At 36.4% G+C, this 18544-nt stretch overlaps 1 protein-coding gene across 2 annotated transcripts in view; it reads left to right on the forward strand.

The window, feature by feature from the left end:
* LOC149566313 (Peptidase S41 family protein) overlaps window positions 1-18544 on the forward strand; it is a 317692-nt gene that overhangs the window by 205344 nt on the left and 93804 nt on the right. For both annotated transcript variants that reach the window (XM_089819719.1, XM_089819720.1), the window contains exon 8: window positions 1976-2059. In XM_089819719.1, coding sequence (XP_089675845.1) covers window positions 1976-2059 — 84 coding nt within the window. The remainder of the gene's footprint in view (window positions 1-1975; window positions 2060-18544) is intronic.

Here is an 18544-nt window from a genome sequence, read left to right on the forward strand (position 1 = left end):
TACAATTAATTTTAATTATTTTGTAAGTTGGAGATAATAAAATATAATAATAAAGGTGATTAATATAATCACCCTATGATACAATAAGTTATTAAAATAATAGCCCATCTCCCTACCTGATTAAAATAAATCATAACTTAAAGGGGGGCCTTTTGTTAATGACATAAGAGATCCTTTTGTGGATCAAACCTCCTAGAGAGGAAATTAAATTTAACAAATTTTATGAAATTTGCATAGAATTAAAAGCCACAATACCCTAGAGCCATTTGAATGGCTTTGGAGGGGAAAAATCAACAAACTAAGGACCTTCTTGGAGACAGATGTGATACCTTGGAAACCATTTTTGAAACAGCAGCTGTGTGAGCCTTGAGCAGAAGTTTTGCAGATTTACACTTTCTGAGCATGAAATCTCTCACAGGGGACTTCAAACAGATCTAATCAGAGGAGGAGAATTCTTGATATTTGGTACTTAAAAGGAGAAAATTCAATAGCAGATTTGAGGAGTGAACCAGAGCTGCAGATCCAAATCAGTACCAGACTGGTAGCAGCTATACAACCTCTTTTGATTCAACATTGACCATTTTATGGTTTGGGTGTGAGACATATGGTCAGACTTTTCCCTTCCCAAGTGCAGATCAAACTTCAATAGGTGGTTTTAACAGTGATTTTATTGAGTTGCAAGGAAACAAGGCCTCTGTATCAAGCTGTACAGCTATAGATATCTGAGGCCAAGCTTCCAGCTTTGACATGGGTGGTCTTCTTCAGCAGATAAACACTCCTAGCAGCCTGTCCTTCAAACGTTGTAGCAGTCCTGGGCAACTTGGCCTGTACAATTTATTGTAGTAGATTAATGAAGCCAATTTCATGCATCACCTGGTACGGCCTTGCATGTATTTGGAATTTCCTAAATAAATGTACAAATGAGATTTATCAGATTTTTGGTGTTGTAGAAAGTTTTAGTTATTTGATCAGCATTGTTTTTTTGCATTGCAAAGCATTATTTATCAGAAAAAACAACATAAAAAGCAACATAAATAGCAAAAAAAAAAACTCATTTTTTGTTGTTGATAAAATACCAAAAAATTAAAAAAAGCAAACACAAAAAAATAGAATTTCCTGCACAGCCAGACTTAGTTTTCTCTATATGGATTCTGTGAGAGCCACTCAGCTTGTATTTTTTGCTCAGCCTTAGCAGCACTAAAGGTGGCAGCAGCTGGAGTGGAAGTGTCTACTACTAATTGGAACTGCCCACTGGCAGGTCCTGAAATTTTCCTAGGAGGCTGAGTGCCTCTGGCAAGATGGCAGAATTTATGTTGAAACATGTCACAGATTTCTGCCATAGATTTCTCTTTTGTGAAGCTGTGAGACATTTTGACATATGCCAATTTTCATCTATGGTTTCAGGATGAAAGTGATTGAAGACAATAACAGTTACGTATTTTCCTAGTTCAGTGTATGCATTGTTGGAGAATAATACTATTGTAAGATATTTGTTGTTCCCTTCTTGTGATATTCTATGTGAGCTTATATTTGACACAGAGACATAGTCCTCTCACCTTGCTATATGCATAATTTCTTCATTGTGTAAATCAGTGGTGTAAAATTAGTTTATGAGAATTTATAATTTTAATTTCGTTTTTAGCTATCATATTTTGTCTGCTCATTTGCAATGAGGTAAAAGCAAACACACAATTTTATTTCTAATTTATGTTTCAAGAAATCCAGATGTTGATTGTTGATTGCTTTTCTGTAATGCAAAGCTTTCTAGTAGTCTTATGCTTGAGTGCTATTAGAGGAGAAAGTCTAGTGTGTGCATACAATTCTAAAGGTGTGCTCTCTCTCCAGGAAGTGGCACACTGCTTACTCTCTTATACAGACCTAGTGCATGCTGATTAATTTGTTCAATGTGCTTGATCTTTCAGTAAAGTAATATCCATCATAATATAAGTTTTATTGAACTCCAAACATTTGGCAGGTGATTTATACAACTGGAAGAGAGATCAATCTACCGAAAAGTATTCTTACTCAAAATGCTTCTTTAACTACAGTTCCTCTTATGGTATGCCACTTTTCTCTTATTCACAGGCATGATAGAAGAAACAAGTCTGTTGTGGCTATGAATTCCTTGGATGTGATGATTCTAAAGATGATAATTTAATATTATTTGATTTTGTAGATTAATTAAAAGAAAACTGGTCCATCAGAAGCTCTGGTACAATCTAACTTATAAGTACGATCATAGCAACATGGGTCTATGGTTACTAATTAGCTTTCAGTTGGATAGTAATCAATTTTGGTTTCATTTCTCATTGTGCCTATTTCATGTTTGCTTGTCTTAAGAGAGTTAGGGCAGGATATGAAAACACTGAAAAAGGATTGTAAACAGTTAGCATGCGTGAAGGCCCCAGTATTCAGCACTCCAATTTGATTAAAAAAAGTTTATCTATAAATATCAATAGAAAATCTGTGTGAAGGTTAGAATAAAGTCACCATATGATGTTCTCATTGATTTTTGGTTTTGGGAAAAGAGATTTGATGTATGGGCAAAATTGTACTGTTTCCATTCATTGTGGCTATTAAAGATAGCAGGTGTCATAGCTTGCACATGCATGGTATACAGAACTTTGGTTTAAGAAATAAAGTTTAGGCCCTTCTAAAACTGGCCAATTCAAATCAATATAAACTCAGTCTGAAGGCTAAGAATGAAGTTTTTATTACAGAATATTGTCATTGAATTAAATTAATATATGGAAGAGATTTAATATACAATACAATAACACGTACAGCATGTCTTATGGTAGCTATTGAAAAACAATGTGTACACTTGACAGATGGATGTTGAGATCTGCTTTGCATGAAGGGGTAAGAATCTTCATGTGTGTTTTCTTAGTGTTAAAGGTATCCCATGCATAGCCTTTCCTGCTGCCAACTATGATAGTTGATACTACGAGTGGTACTTTGAAAACAAGCTGCTCTCTATAACTAGTTAATAATAGATGGCTACTTCTTTGCCTTGATATTCAACATATTTGCACCAGTGGATGAAGAAATAATGTACATAGGATAAATAAACATTTCTCTTAATATCTAGTTGTTGAGTTACAATTAGATTTGTCTCATAAACGGCTTTGGATGATGGGGGAAAATCTCAAAGATCAAAGGAACCTTTTCAGTAATTAAGAACTGAAGGGTACTTGTGGATCATTTTTAAAACATGAAATGACTCACAATTATAATTTGAAAATTTGTCTCCCAAATTAACCATAAGATTTAACTTTTAACAGATCTTAGATACAATTATAGGGAACGTTTTATTTGATTTCTGTTATCTTTAAACTGAGGAAAGCTAAAATAGTGCTTCAGCCTTCAACCAAATGCCTGTTCTTTTGTTTTACACTCCCTTTGTGCGTATATTAGTGCATGCGTGATCTATGCTTTAGATTCTTAACACAGAGTGACTAGATTCAATAAAATGAGCGAGCATCTAGTACAAGGTTTTTTCCTCCCTTTAGAAATTATGTTCATGTGTGTGGAATAGGGCATGCTAAAAATTATGAGCTCAGTATACAATCTGATGATGATCAATATACTGCTACATAGAAGAAGCAGGTACAGTAGTGTTGCCTTTCATACATAGAGCAGCATATAGACCACCATTGATAGTGTACACTCTAGATACATCTAGAAGATTTCATGTTGCTTAAAAGATTAACAAGGTGGATGGGGATCACTTCTCTCATGGTGTGTTGATATGGTCAATTTTGCATGCTGCAATTCTTGTAGTTTTGGTAGTTGTGTAGCTTGAAGAAAGTTATATTTTTTGAGTTCTTGTCCTATTGGATTTTATGTGGTGAAGTTGTGTTGCATTATGCTCAAGCCTTATAGAGCATGATTAAAGTGGTTGGGTCATTTCACCTTGTGCTGGGGTGATTGAAAATTGAATGGCGTGTATTTTTGTTTGGTTGATCTCGCCTCAGAATGCATGGAGAGTGTTGTAAGTATGTGGAGATTTCTCATTGGATTGCATAACTCAAACATATTGCAGGATAAAAAAGAAGGTTTGTTTCAGGTAGATAACATCTCGTGTCAACAAAGTGCCTACTCAATGTGGGCCCTTTGAATTTTGTTGTGATTGAAGTAGGTATGCAAATTGGTACCTAGGTTCCATATGTCACAAAATTGCGAATGGTCTCTATATCATGGGTTGTTAACACCCAAGTTGCTTTATGGTGCGATAGTGCATACAATTGACACATCCCACCTCAAACCACATTAGCCTGCTAGTTCAAAGACTAGTAGATTCATATGGGACCATAATGTTACTTGTAAATGGTATTCTAGCAATTTTAAAAGGTAAAGGATTTTCAAATAAAGTTTTGTTCTTGATGGCTGGATATCTCTCCTCATTTGATGAAAGTTGTTGGCTAATATTAAAAAAAATGGCTACACATGAACACGTTTTTTGTGCATAGGAGATTTAAATAAGATCTGTCTCATAGATGGCTTTGGATGATGGGGGAAAATCTCAAAGGTGTGAGGAACCTTTTCAGCAATTAAGAACTGAAGGATACTTGTGGATCATTTTTAAAACATGAAATGACTCACAATTTTAATTTGAAAATTTGTCTCACAAATTAACCATAAGGTTTAATTCTTAACAAATCTTAGATACAATTCTAGGAAGCATTTTATTTGATTTTTGTTACATTTAAATTGAGGAAAGCTAAAATAGTGCTTGAGCCTTCAACCACAAATGTTTCACACTCCTGTTGTGTGCGTGCACACACACACACACATGTATGTATATCAGTGCATGGATGATCAATGCTTTGGATTTCTAACACTGAGTGAGTAGATTCAAAAAAATGAGCAAGCATGTAATACAAGGTTCCCCCCCCCCCTTAGAAACCCATTTCACGTGTGTGGAATTGGGTATGCTAAAAATTATGGGCTCAGTATACCAATCTGATGATGATCAATATACTGCTACATAGAAAGAAACAACTATAGTAGTGTTGCCTTTCATACATAGAGCAGCATATAGACCACCATTGATAGTGTACACTATAGATACACCTAGAAGATTTTATGTTGCTTGAAAGATTAACAAGGTGGATGATGATCAGTTCTCTCATGGTAAGTTGACATGGCCAATTTTTCAGGCTGCAATGCTTGTAGTTTTGGTAGTTGTGTAGCTTGAAGATCATTATATGGTGGAGTTCTTGTTCTGTTGGATTTTATGTGGTGAAGTTGTATTAGATTATACTCAAGCCTTATAGAGCATGATTAAAGTGGTTGGGTCCTTTCACCTTGTGCTGGGATGATTGAAAATTGAATGAGGTGTATTTTTGTTTGGTTGATCTCCCCACAGAATGCATGGAGAGTGTTGTATGTATGTGGAGGTTTCTCATTGGATTGCATAACTCAAATCTATTGCAGGATAAAAGTAAAGGTTTGTTTTAGGTAATGACAACATCTTTTATCAACAAAGTGCCTACTTAGTGTGGGCCCATTGTATTTTTTTGTGATTGAAGTAGGTATGCACATTGGTACCTAGGTTCCACATGTCAAAAAATTGTGAATGCTCTCTATATCATGGGCTCTTAACACCAAAGTTTCTTTTGTTGGTATGTTTGCCATTGCGCCAAAAGCTTGAGCTGTCAATGAACGTCACAAACACCAGACTTACCCAGATCCACAAGAGGTGGTTAAGCCATGTCGCGAACCTCGAAGGAGCTACTGACCACCAAGTCAACAATTTCCCCCTTAGCACCGAGGGTCCCGCACCAACGGAATGAAGGAGACCTCTCAAGATCCAAACCCGTGACCCAAGGCTCTGATACCAATTGTTGGTATGTTTACCATTGCACAAAAAGCTCGAGCTGTCAATAAATGTCACAAACACCAGACTTACCCAGATCTACAATAGGCGGTTAAGCCATGTCACGAATCCCGAAGGAGGTGCTGACCACCAAGTCAACATCTTTATGGTTCAATAGTGCATACAATTGACAAGTTCTACCTCACACCACATTAGCCCACTTGTTTAAAGACTAGCAGATTCATATGGGACCATCATGTGGCTTGTAAAGGGCATTCTACCAATTTTAAAAGGTAAAATGATTTTCAAATAAAGTTTTGTTCTTGGTGGCTGGATATCTCTCCCCATTTGATAAAAATTGATGGATAATATTAAAAAAAATTGCTACATATGAACATGTTGTTTGTGCATAGGAGCTTTTAATTACTTTTTCAACCACTATCTACCATTTTTGTTTGGATTTTCAAGTCAATTGCATTTGTTCAAGCTCTCAGAAGCTTTATGGAGTAATACGTGCAAAGAAATTGTGGAATTTAAGTGGTCAAGTGTTTACAACTTTACAATTATAATTAGGGTTTCAAAGTAGGGAACTGATAAGCTCAAAGCTCTCAATCCACATTTCACTAAATCTATAATTGTGATTTAGTTTTTGTAAATTAAATGCTTTGTTTATACTATGAAAAAGAGAGGAAGAAACCCTAGTTACCCCTGAAACCCTAATTGAGCAAGAAAAAGTCCAAAGTTGATTGGAATGACGAGACAAATAGGGAAATTGGAGAAAGGATTAGATTAACACATATTGAATCATTCACTTGACTTATCTATAAGGACTAAGCTTGCTCAAGGATTTGGGATCCTTTCTAATAGAGTAGCTATTGTCATGGATGAAACCCTTCATGAATAGAGTTGTAATTTGTTCCAATATGGTTTTAGAAAGAACCTAGTCGCTAAACCCTTGCCAAATACTTGGAGCTTTAATTTGGGATAGTTGACGGTGTCCAATGTGCTTACAAATATAAAGTTGATTAGAGTAGATGCAAGACAATGTAGCCCTAATGCTAGGGCTGTATTCAATGATAAGGGTGTAATTATATTTGTGACGTACATAACCTACATGTTTCACGTGACCTTGTTTCATTAAATAGAGTGTATTGAAGAGATATTCTTTACCTCATTACAAAAGAAGTGTCCAACTAGGCAGCTTTGAAGGTTCACTGAAGATGGAGTAGGACTGTAATGTTTCCTTTTCTAAGTTCTCTTTCTTCGTAGTGGGTGTTGACTTTCTATGTTTGTGTCAGATTGATCAGAGGGGTAATTGGATGCAACTAGTGAGCTTACATGGTTTGGTTGAGTTGTATGACACTTTCAGATGTTATTTCTTGCTTTTGGTTTGGTTTCCAAGATTCTTGTAGGGAGCATCTATTTTTAGTAACTTAGTTGGGTCCTATTATCTTCTTTTGCCATTGGTATCACTCCTTTGCATTTAGTTAGTCTTTGATTTCGATGCATTTCAACCAAAGCCACTAATTGGTTGTAAGGTTTGAGTTATATTTAGTTAATTTTAGTAAGGGTGTTATTTTAGTTAAAATAATTTATTAGGCACCATAGTATTTTAAAAATACACTATTTTTTAGAGTGGAAAGACTTTTTTAATTAATAAAGTGATTTTAAAATGGAATTTCTGTAAAGCTCTCAAAAAAGGTTATGGAAAGGGGTTTGAGAGCTAATTTGATATTATGTAGTTTTATTCTGTCAGATTGAGACCTTTGTGGTTCTTAGGAGCGGATTTGGTTTATCTCAACCTTCCGGAGGACATAAACCCTCTTAGAGTAGATTGATGATGACGGTAAAAGATCCTTTCCAGTTGATATGATGTAGCTTACTCAGAGTAATAGGTTGCATGAAAAATAATATGTTTGAAGATTCAGAGTTGAATATGTACCACTTACATGATTTTATTAAATTTGCAGTTTAGAACTTATATCAGATTACAGATTTATAATATTTTGTAGTGTGCATGCAATGCAATATCAAAAATTATTGTGCAGTGTGTGCGAGTGCAGAATAGATCAAATTCACCATGTAGTATGTTCAGTGAAGACTGATTTTAATTTAATGATGTCCTTGCTTCTGGGATGCCCAGCCACGCCCTTATCCTACTCTAATAGAGCTGTACAAATGATAAGGGGTGGCTAAGTTCAAATAAAGGTATTTAAACCTATCCACCCCTTGGAATACCCTCAAATCCTTGAATAAGTAGTTGAATGGCAGGTCAAAAAGGTCACTGCAGATCTATCATACAAGAAATCATGGCATGAATGAATAAGGATGAGCAATTTTGGTGAATTTTGGAACGAGTGGGTTGGAAAATGTTTTATTACTTTAGGCTGGCAAGGATAAAATGAAAATTAAAACCCAAACAAAAGAAAGAAATTTCTTGTGATTTGAAATTTTCTGCATGCGTGGGTCCTATCCCAATTAATAAAATCAATTTAAAGCACAAGATGGGTTGCTGTAGTACACAAAGAATTCCATTTGAAAGGAAAGTTAATCGAAGCTACCATGGGAGGATATAATAATAGTTTGAAATTATTGGAAATATTTTTTGGTCTAATTCTCTTCAGTGCCAAATCATCGTCTTGATCACAAAGCAGAAACAGGGCAACGAACTTAACCTTCTGAAATTTAGAAAACTTTGTTTTCTTTGTTATGAATTTATAGCTGTCAAGAAGATAAGTTAGGGGAAAAGGTAGTAAGAAGGATATTTTGCTTCCAATAAGGAAGGACTGCTTGAAATCAATGCCAGTAGAGCATGTAGGATCAGCCCAGGAAAATCAGGTTATTTGACATTAAATTGATATTTTATGAACTTGATGACTACAATATGTTTCCAATATTCATTCAAATAAATGTGCTTGTTTTGCATTATCTATTTAAATAAAAGAAGAAAAGTCAGTTTGGCAAAAATTGTTGTTTAATTTTGAGATTGGACACTTAAAACCAAATAAATTTTCAGAACTGCAAAAACATTTGTGCAATGATGTGTCTTGGATTTTTTTTTTAATATTAAAGTAGTTGAAACAACATCCAGAAAATGATCAAAGTATTCAGAAGACTGAACAAAAGAAACTAACCAACTCCCATTGATATTGACACTTACAAAATTGGGGGAGGTGGCCTGATTAAGAATATGGACTTAGATCTATCTATTGCCAGCTATATCTAACATAAGTATCATTACATTATATCTTATCAATACAAAAAATACATAACACTTCAATACAAGACTGCTCGAGTTAAAAACCATGGTTCCAACCCCCTTGCTGATAAGTGGGTGCTGAGGAGCTTACTGAAGAATCATATAGGCCAATCCACTAGTACTGCACCATCCATCATGGTTACCATTTCTCAAATGCATTGGCCCCCCTGTGGTATTTACTGAATCAAATAGTGATTTTCCATTAGTTTGTTGAGACCATCAATTGACTCAGTCTTGAATTTCATAGACAGGACTTTCAAAAGTAAACTTCTTCTTTGTCTCCACCTCATAAAGAGTGCAAAGGGGACATATCCTATCCTCTTGAGGAATGTGGCAGTCAGTCATAATCAGTTAAAGGTGAGAGAGAAAACCCTCAGCTACCCATCTCAAATTTTGAGAACATGATCTTGATGGTATCAAATCTATGAAGAGCAGATTGTTGTTGTAGGTAAATTCTATATTGTAGCCAATGAGTAGAAGTGTATCCGAAAGGGCGCGTAACGGTTGAGTCACCCCTTGGATACACTGTCTGGAAGAGACTTTGGGGGAGGAGCAGAATAATTGTAATCATCATAATAATATTGTAAGCATTGGAGTGCATATTGTGTATATGAATAATGTATCTATTCTGTGTTATATCTTATTGTACTACATGCGATAAGTGTTCTTTTACCCTGTGTGGTAAACATTTGGCATCATTGCCAGTCGAACCTGGAATGAAGTGTTATTAAGATTAATGCCTAATTTGCTCAATAAGGATAGGAATAAGATAAAAGATAAGGATGAAATATACATAGCACAAGAAGTTTTAATTTTAGCACAATAGGCGGAGCGTAGAGAAAAGCTTCAACGGATTAGCGACAGACACTGAGGGTGTGAAGGAGCACAGATGGAGAGAGTGCATTCACCTAGTAGACCGAGGAGTGTTGAGGAATTGCTAGAAGAGACTCGACAATTATTGTATTTGATGGAAGAGACAAGAGAGGAGTTACTTAACTTGTATATACCGAGGATAGAGAATCCGAATGCAAGGGAAGTAATCTGCACGGCTCAAAGTGCCGAAGGAGCACAGGCGTGGAGTGAACTCTTCGTTCCCGATACACTCGACAAACGGATACAGGCAGAGAATCAAACAACTTCGCTTGAGGAAGATCTTTTCTCACTAGGTAATGCGATTGTTGGAAGTAGGACAGTTGTTCGAAGCAGCACGGTTGTGCAGAACGTGGGTGCTCAGAACAACGTGGGTGCTCAGAATAGTGCGGGTACATAGCAGGTACCATAGAATCAAAAGAAAGTAGTAATGGCAGGACCAAAGGAAAAATTGCCGAAGTTCAATGGTGACGGGATGACAGATCCGATTAGACATTGCAAGATATGTGAGACAATATGGACAACAAATGTTGTAACAGATGAGGATGATTGGGTCCGGTAGTTCCCAGTGACCCTACGAGGTGTAGCAATTGATTGGTTTGTAGATGCGAATCCTCAGAAATTAATTACATGTGGTGAAGTTAGGACATAATTCATAGTAGAGTTCCGATTGCTAAGGGACAATAATGAAACTGAAGCAGAATTATACAGCACAAAGCAGCGAAAGAATGAAATGATCCGTGTCTATGCAATAAGGCTAAATGAGTTGGTGGGGAAGATGGAGAGCCCATCGGCTGATGGATTAAAGAAACAATGGTTTGTTGAGGCGCCACAACCGGCTCTGAAGAAAAAAATGAAGATTGTACCTCCAGCATCGTATGTAGATGTGTATAATCGAGTAATGGATCTGGAGAGTGAACAAAAAACAAGCAAGAAGAAGAAGCACAAATCGTCAAACTCAGATGATTCACCGTCTGAAAGTAGCAGCAGCGACAAGGAATCAAATAAGAAAGTTCGAGTGTTGCAAAAGGATATGCTATGAATGATGGAAGAATTTAAAAATTGTAAAAGGAATCCTGACTCGGTGAAGGGGGAATTGTGCTGTACGGATTGTAAGGAGGAAGGCTACACAAAGGGCTCTTGCCCGAAAAAACAATTCTGTCATATCTGCTAGGTTGCGGGACATTCCATAAAAGAATGCCCATTTAATATGAAGTCAAAAGGATATCAACAAGTATTACTGATGTAGGAAGTTTCCACCGGAACAAACATGAACAACGATGCAACCTCAGGAGGATATCACAACAATAACCAGCGCAGAAGGTGTGGTAATAATAATAACAATAATAACAATAGAGGCTAGAGTCGAATACAGTACAACGCGAGTGGACGACCGATGATATAGTGCTATGCATGCAACCTCTTGGAGCACTTCGCTAAAGATTGTACCATGAAGGAGATGTTGCAGTTGTTATGTAGATGGTGTGGTCCATGAGACCACGGAGATTCAAAATGCTTGAGGTAGGGGGTAAATTTGTTAAGCATCGAAGCATGTGATGAGAAGATACTAGCCATTACTCATGACCAAGCTAAGAAGGCAAAGTACCTTGATCAGAGGAAGAAAAGAGGAGGTTGTAGCAAGTACGAATAGAGTTGGAAAAATAGATGGAAATGGGAAAGTTACAAGTAAAAGACATTGCCAACACCTCGAAGAGGAACCTGACTCAACAAAACATGATAAGGCAGGTAATGCAAATAGAAGTCCCTATAAAATTAAATGACCTTCTTACAATGCCTCAGTTACAGACAACGATTCTAAATATGACATCACTTTCAAAAGCAACGGAGGAAATAGGAAAGGACGGTAGTGGAATGACTGCAATAGACCCAATGCTACTAGCACTCACAACGAGAAGGCATCCTGTAGTAGTTGAGATGGGTATCCTGGGAACAATACTTATAGACAATTGTGGACGGAGGGTCAGGCGTGAACGTGTTACTAGAAGATATATGAAAAAAGTTGGGACAACCTACATTGTGGCCACCTACATTCCAGTTACTCATAGTGGATCAACACGGAATCAAACCATTGGGAACCATGATGACGCAACTAGTGTTTACCGTACAGGTAAAGAAAATGAACGCATATAGACAATAGAACATGAACAGTAGAATTATATTTGCATACGCCAGACATACATTATGCTTCATAATATTCGCAATAGTAGATGATTGATGATTTACAATGATCCTAGACGGGATATAAATACTACTGCCGAACCTTCCCAAAGGAGTCCGTCAGCCACAACATTACATCCGCTACAAACTATTTACCCGTCGGCTACAGAATATAGAAACACCGCCGGACATCACCCCGTCGGCTATAGAATACAGAAACACCACCGGACATCACCCCGTCGGCTATAGAATACAAAACATCGCCGGACATCACCCCGTCAGCTACAGAAACACTGCCGTACCCATCCAATCGGCTAACAACTAGTAACTATTGGAACGCAACCATTTTTATTAGATTTTGTAGTCATTCCACTGAAAAGAAAAGGGTATGACGCTATCCTTGGACGGGGTTGATTGGTGCAAGAAAAAGTGAAACATGACTAGAAACAAAATACCCTATCCATGAAACGCGGAGGCAGAAGATTCATAATTGATCTGCATAGACAGATGGTAGGTGAGGAGGTAGTGTCGTCAGATTCCGAAGGTGAAGGTGAAGGTGACAATGAAGGAAAGAAGAGAATGGAACCTGATGAAGAGAGAGTATTGAGATTGGAAGGATGGTCTAATGATGATGACTTGGACTCATTGAATGGCCTAGTCCATTGGCAAATGGAGGACTACGAGCTCTTTTTGAGCTGTAATATGTTGAGGGTTGACGAAGGTAATAAAGGAGAGGAAAATGAATGTCCGAAGGAATACGGAGAAGCGAAAGAAGGAAAGGCAATTACGGCTAAAGCTAAAGGAAAGAACATACTATATGGTCAGTACAAGAAGAACATACTGTACGAACCCAACAAAAGGAAAGAGTCCACTATACGGTACACAGTGAATGAACTATGCGGAAAGAAAAGGTTACATTGCACCATGGATTTAGTAGAAAGGTACTGGTGGCAAGGAAAACACATTGTACGGTCTGCACAGGAAACAAAGAGGAAGGGCTTAATAAAAATTGCAGTAGTACAGAGTGAAGGTTCTAGAATCAAGGATACGGTTATTGACGGCAAGGAGTGGCAGTCGACAAAATTCATGATACCAAGTTCGAGGATTACGATTGAGAACAAATTGGGGGATATGGAAAGTCTGAGAGAGAGGTTGTATAATTTAAATAAACTGGATGAGCGACGACTGCGGGCACAGTGGGCCACAGAGGTTACTCAGAATAGGTGTAAGGCATGGCATGATAACCATTTAAAATTGAATAAATTTCAACCGGGCCAGTTAGTTTTAAAGTACAATGGGTGGAATGAGATCAGACCAGGAAAGTTCAAAGTAAAGTGGGTAGGACCATACAAAATCTGCGAAGTCGGCGATAATGGAGCAATTAAATTATGAATGCTCGATAGCAAGGAAGTGCTTGATGCAGTCAATGGTTCGAAACTGAAAATCGACCATGAAAGAAATAATGCACCTCCTCTGTGGATGAACAATTGAGGGACAGTATAAAAATAATAAATATCAATGTATATATGTAAGATATGTAAATGTAGATAATATATAAAGTTGAGCATAATTTTTGAGTACGGACCTAGCGGTAATAAAGTGATGAGTATAAAGAACAAGAATAATAAATTAAAACAAAATAAGTGTCGTACAGCCTTTGAGACCCATACAGTAGCATAAAGAGGAAAAAATCGGAACTGTACAACTATTGGGGGAAGGAACAATCTGCTGTATGGCTCGTGAAAGTGCAAAGAGGAAATGTCCACACAAACAACCACTGTATGACCATATGAAAGTGGGAAAGGTGTTGTACGATAGTGAGAGAAGGGCAAAACTTAAACACTGTACGGAAAATTGGTGGTACAGAAGTGTGGTGTCCGATTCGTATGAAAGATATAAGGGAAGACATTGCAAAGACACTGTACGACGCTCAAAAGGCAGCAAGAGATCCTGTAGAACCTTGATTTTATGAACACATGAAGGAGATAATTTGATCATACGAGTCAAGAAGGAATCCTAAAGGTAGACTGTACGACAAGCTAGAGAAAAGAACAGAACACCATACGGTTAAGAAAGAACACTGTACGACCTCCACCTAAGAATCCCGTATGACCCTAAAGTGTCATGAGCCACCAAATGAAACTGTATGACCATATGACAATAGGGAATCGCATAGAGGAGACTAACATAGACACCGTATGGCTATAAGAGGAAGAATGACCCCGTACAGACAAAGAAGACACTGTACGACAATGGAGTATGGGTATGATGCCAACCGTACGGTATAGGGCATAGTCAGCTATAAAACAAGAAGCCTAAGATCATTGTACAGACTCACTTGAAGGGAAGGAGATTTTTGTACATCGGTAAACACAGAAGAAGGGTGATGGGAGGTTTTAGAAAAAAACAAAAAAAGAAAATGATGACAAATAAAAAATGTTCACAATGAATAACTTATGATACTGGAAGGAAGGGAAAGACATAAATAGGTACTAGAGTGTGGGATCAGAAGAAAATCACAAAACTGGTGTATTCCATAGACTTTTGTGTGGGTTTGAAGGTGCTAATTTGGTCTTAGCAGTTAGTGCAGTTATTAGTCGTGGGAAGTGTGACTAGTTGATGAGACCTAGAGCTGCAACAGGCATGGAGCGCTTGTATGCCAAAGGCGGAGATAGCAATGGAGCAAGCCTTTCAAGAAGGATGCTACGCTTTGAGGCACTCGGAGTAGGTGTTGATTGGACTTGAGGCTATATTGATGGATGCATAGAGAGCTCGAGAGGAGTTGATCATCCAGTTGAAGGCAGTAGAGTGACACTTGGCTCAATGTCCCAAGTGTTGGAAGCAGAGAAGGCGGCACGGGTGGCTATCAAGGTTAGATTGGCTAAAGAGACAATATTGTGTTAGTAGAGGCTACAGATGCAATGTGTTTTGGAGACCAATTTGGTGCAGGCACGGGAGGAATGTGAATGTGATGTGATGGAAACAAATCTATCTTGTTATAGTTAGTTAGTTAATGTATTCTGTTTTGTCAATTTGTATCGGATATTTGTAATTGTCGTCCGGAGTCGACTTTTCTTTTTGGAGGGAATGATGTTATTGGTAAATTCTATATTGTAGCCAACGGGTAGAAGTGTATCCGAAAGGGTGTGTGATGGTTGAGTCACCCCTTCGAGAAAGTATATGTACACCATCTAGAAGGGGCTTTGGGGGAGGAGCAAAATAATTGTAATCATCATAATCATATTGTAAGCATTGGAGTGCATATTGCATATATGAATAAAGTATCTATTCTGTGTTATATCTTGCTGTACTACATGCAATAAGTATCCTTTTACTCTGTGCAGTAAACAATTGTGAGGCTATCTGCAATCCAAAAAAATGCTACATGTAGAAATTAGTAATAACTTATAAAAGTCCATGTTGCTACTCCACATTCTAGCTGGAAATGTTCTAGTTACATCAGCCATAGCAGAAAGAATCACAGAAATCGCAATTTAATTTGAAAAATCAGAACTTGGACCAGAAAACAATTTTTTTAAAATGAAATTAATTTTTTTAATTGAATTAAATCATTGGATCTTTTGAAATGTTGACAAGGTGTAGTGTACATTCATCTTTCTTTCTTTCTCTTGATTTGATGCAATTCAACTTAAAATCATGATTTTTGGTAATGTCCCCTTATTTCATAGCGGAGTTTAAAATTACTATGTTACTTGAATAAATAAATAACTAAATATTATAATAATTATGACTAAATTGATTATAAAAACTTAATATATAATATAACTTAATAATAATATATATTGTGATATCTCCTATCTAAAATAGGATTGGTTAATAAATCCCAATAATAAATAAAAATAATTATATAATATAATCTATTATTATTATGATAATATATATATATTTGATTGATAAATGGCCGAAGCCTTGATTAATTATTATCACTTATCGAAATTAATTAATTATTGTGTGTTAAATTCATCGAGTAGATTCAAAACCAAGACCTCTCACATAAGAGGCTCACAAGTTACCATTGTGCTATAGGCTCTTGCCTAATGATAATATGAATATTATCAATATAGAAATAATTAATATTATAGATGATAATAATATATTATCAACAAAATATAATTATATTAAATAGTGTACCATAAATAAATAAATTAATAAATAGATATAATAGTATTTTATATTATTACATTGTTAACATAAAACTAATAATTCACTAATGAAATAATCAAATTAACAAATAACTATCTAACTAGTATACACTGTATCATAGTTAACAATTAGGGTAGATCATGGTTTTGTGTGCATGCTCTACACAGGAAACAAAAAAGTTGTATGTGTCCTATGTAGGGATTATACAATTAATTAAAAGACTTCATTTATTCTGGAGATAAGATTACGAAGAGTTGTGAACTATTAAGGAAAGACATAACTTTCCAACCACACTCACCTCATAAGATATAAGATTGGGAATCAATTCCAATTTGGAGGACATAACAAGATCAAACAACATAGAGGAAATATGAAGCATCTATGAGGTTTTTGAATTAAATTCGAAACATCATCAGCGATAATAGACTCATCAGGTAGTGCTGACCAAAGGTTTTCCACATCGCAACCACATTAGTGAATTCAATGCAGAGAAAATAAAAGAACTCTAAATCAAAAATTGATACTCATGACTCAATGTTACCATTCATTCATTCTGGGTTAGCAAATCAGACCCAAATTTGCTCACATAAGAATACACACTCAGCAGATGTGAACTTCGTTGGAAGCCTATGTCAGAACCAACAAGGAATTCCTTTCATTGAAAGAGAAAGTACATAAGACGTATTGTAGGATCAAACAAGAGAAAGGACAGTCAGAGGGATAGTAAAGAGTGACCAAGAAAAGCTTTTAGCAGTCAGCGAAAATAGGAGACAATATGGGGAGGTAGAATCAATTGGTAGAGACAAAATACATCTGATCAACAACATTATCTATCTACATTGGCAATATACTCACCCCTCATTGTTATCCAGCGTATCATATAGCATTGCATGCACCAAAGAGAGAAACATCACCACTTAATAAGGGGCCATCCTCAAGTTGAGATCCTTGGCATCCAAGATAAGTAGAAGAGAGAACATAACAGTTTCAGATTTAACATCCAATCAAGGAATGAAGGCACCATTCAATCAACAAAATTAACAATTCAGAAACTCCCATATTCGAGTAATATATTCTCAGTATTCAACAAGGAATTTTTGCACTACAGAAGTATAAGTTTCAGTAGATACAGAGGTATTTATATCATCCAATCAGCATTCAAATAGTCTTCCTTACATCCAGAAAATACAAATTCACGTCCAGTAGTACTATATTCACTCAACTATTTCCATCAACAAAAAAAGGTTATTTTGAAAGGAATTAGATGTCCCTGTTATATAAAATTGGTTTGCATTGTAAGAGAAAATCTTCTTATTGTTATAAGGTTAGTGGCATATATCTAAGGTTCACAATCCAGAAAATTACCATATTATTTCATACTCACAAATCGAAAAAAGAGACGAGAGAAAACAATTTGGCATATTGAAGGGGTACCAACCAGGTGACTGTTACCTAAATTTCACCCCTTGCTGAATTTAGGTAGAGCTATAATTGTGTCAATTAAAGGGGCAGTCTGAAATAACAAAGGCCTTCAAACATGAAAAAATCAGAAAAAATGCATAGAAATGCTACAACCAAAGCAACAAAACCCCTTCGTATTCTTCATAGCAGCAAGCTTGTATGTTGACAAGAGAAAGAGAGATCAAAATAATGTAAGTTGTAGCCACAAAATGACATTAACAGCAGCAAGAAACTCTTTTTTTTCCCTTCCTTCATGGCAGCCCAACAGGTAAAATGACAAAGTAAATGAATGAATAAATCACAAGACATTCACTTATAGCATTTTTGAGTGGAGATCACTTTTTTGAGTGGAGGTCACTTTTTTGAGTGGAACTCTACTTGTTGAGTGGAGTTGTCATTATGATTTATTTTAAGGGGAAAAGACAAATATTCATGCTTTGCCCAGTCATCAAGATAAGAGGACAATCCTAAGTGGAGATAATGCAAGGTCCATTACGAGGTAAGACAAATCTTTGTCTTTCCAAGGGCTTTATGATTTGTAGTGGGATTAAAAAGAAAATCTGAGTGAGCCATTATGATAAAGTTGATGGGGAATGACTTTTGCAGCACTAATACACCTTTTTGAAGTGCTTTGAGGGGTCCCAAAAGTGGCCTAATTATGAAATTCGACCAAGGAAGTTAGTGCTCTCCCATATGCAGTTGGTTAAAGCTATAAATATGAGTGAAAAGCTCATTTGTAATCAGTTCTGGTTTATGCAGATTCAAAAGACTTTGTGACCATTTTTTGGTCC

The sequence above is a fragment of the Cupressus sempervirens genome, chromosome 3 (assembly GCF_028749045.1).
Source record: "Cupressus sempervirens isolate cs-2001-9-10 chromosome 3, ASM2874904v1, whole genome shotgun sequence".
Classification (NCBI taxonomy): domain Eukaryota; kingdom Viridiplantae; phylum Streptophyta; class Pinopsida; order Cupressales; family Cupressaceae; genus Cupressus; species Cupressus sempervirens.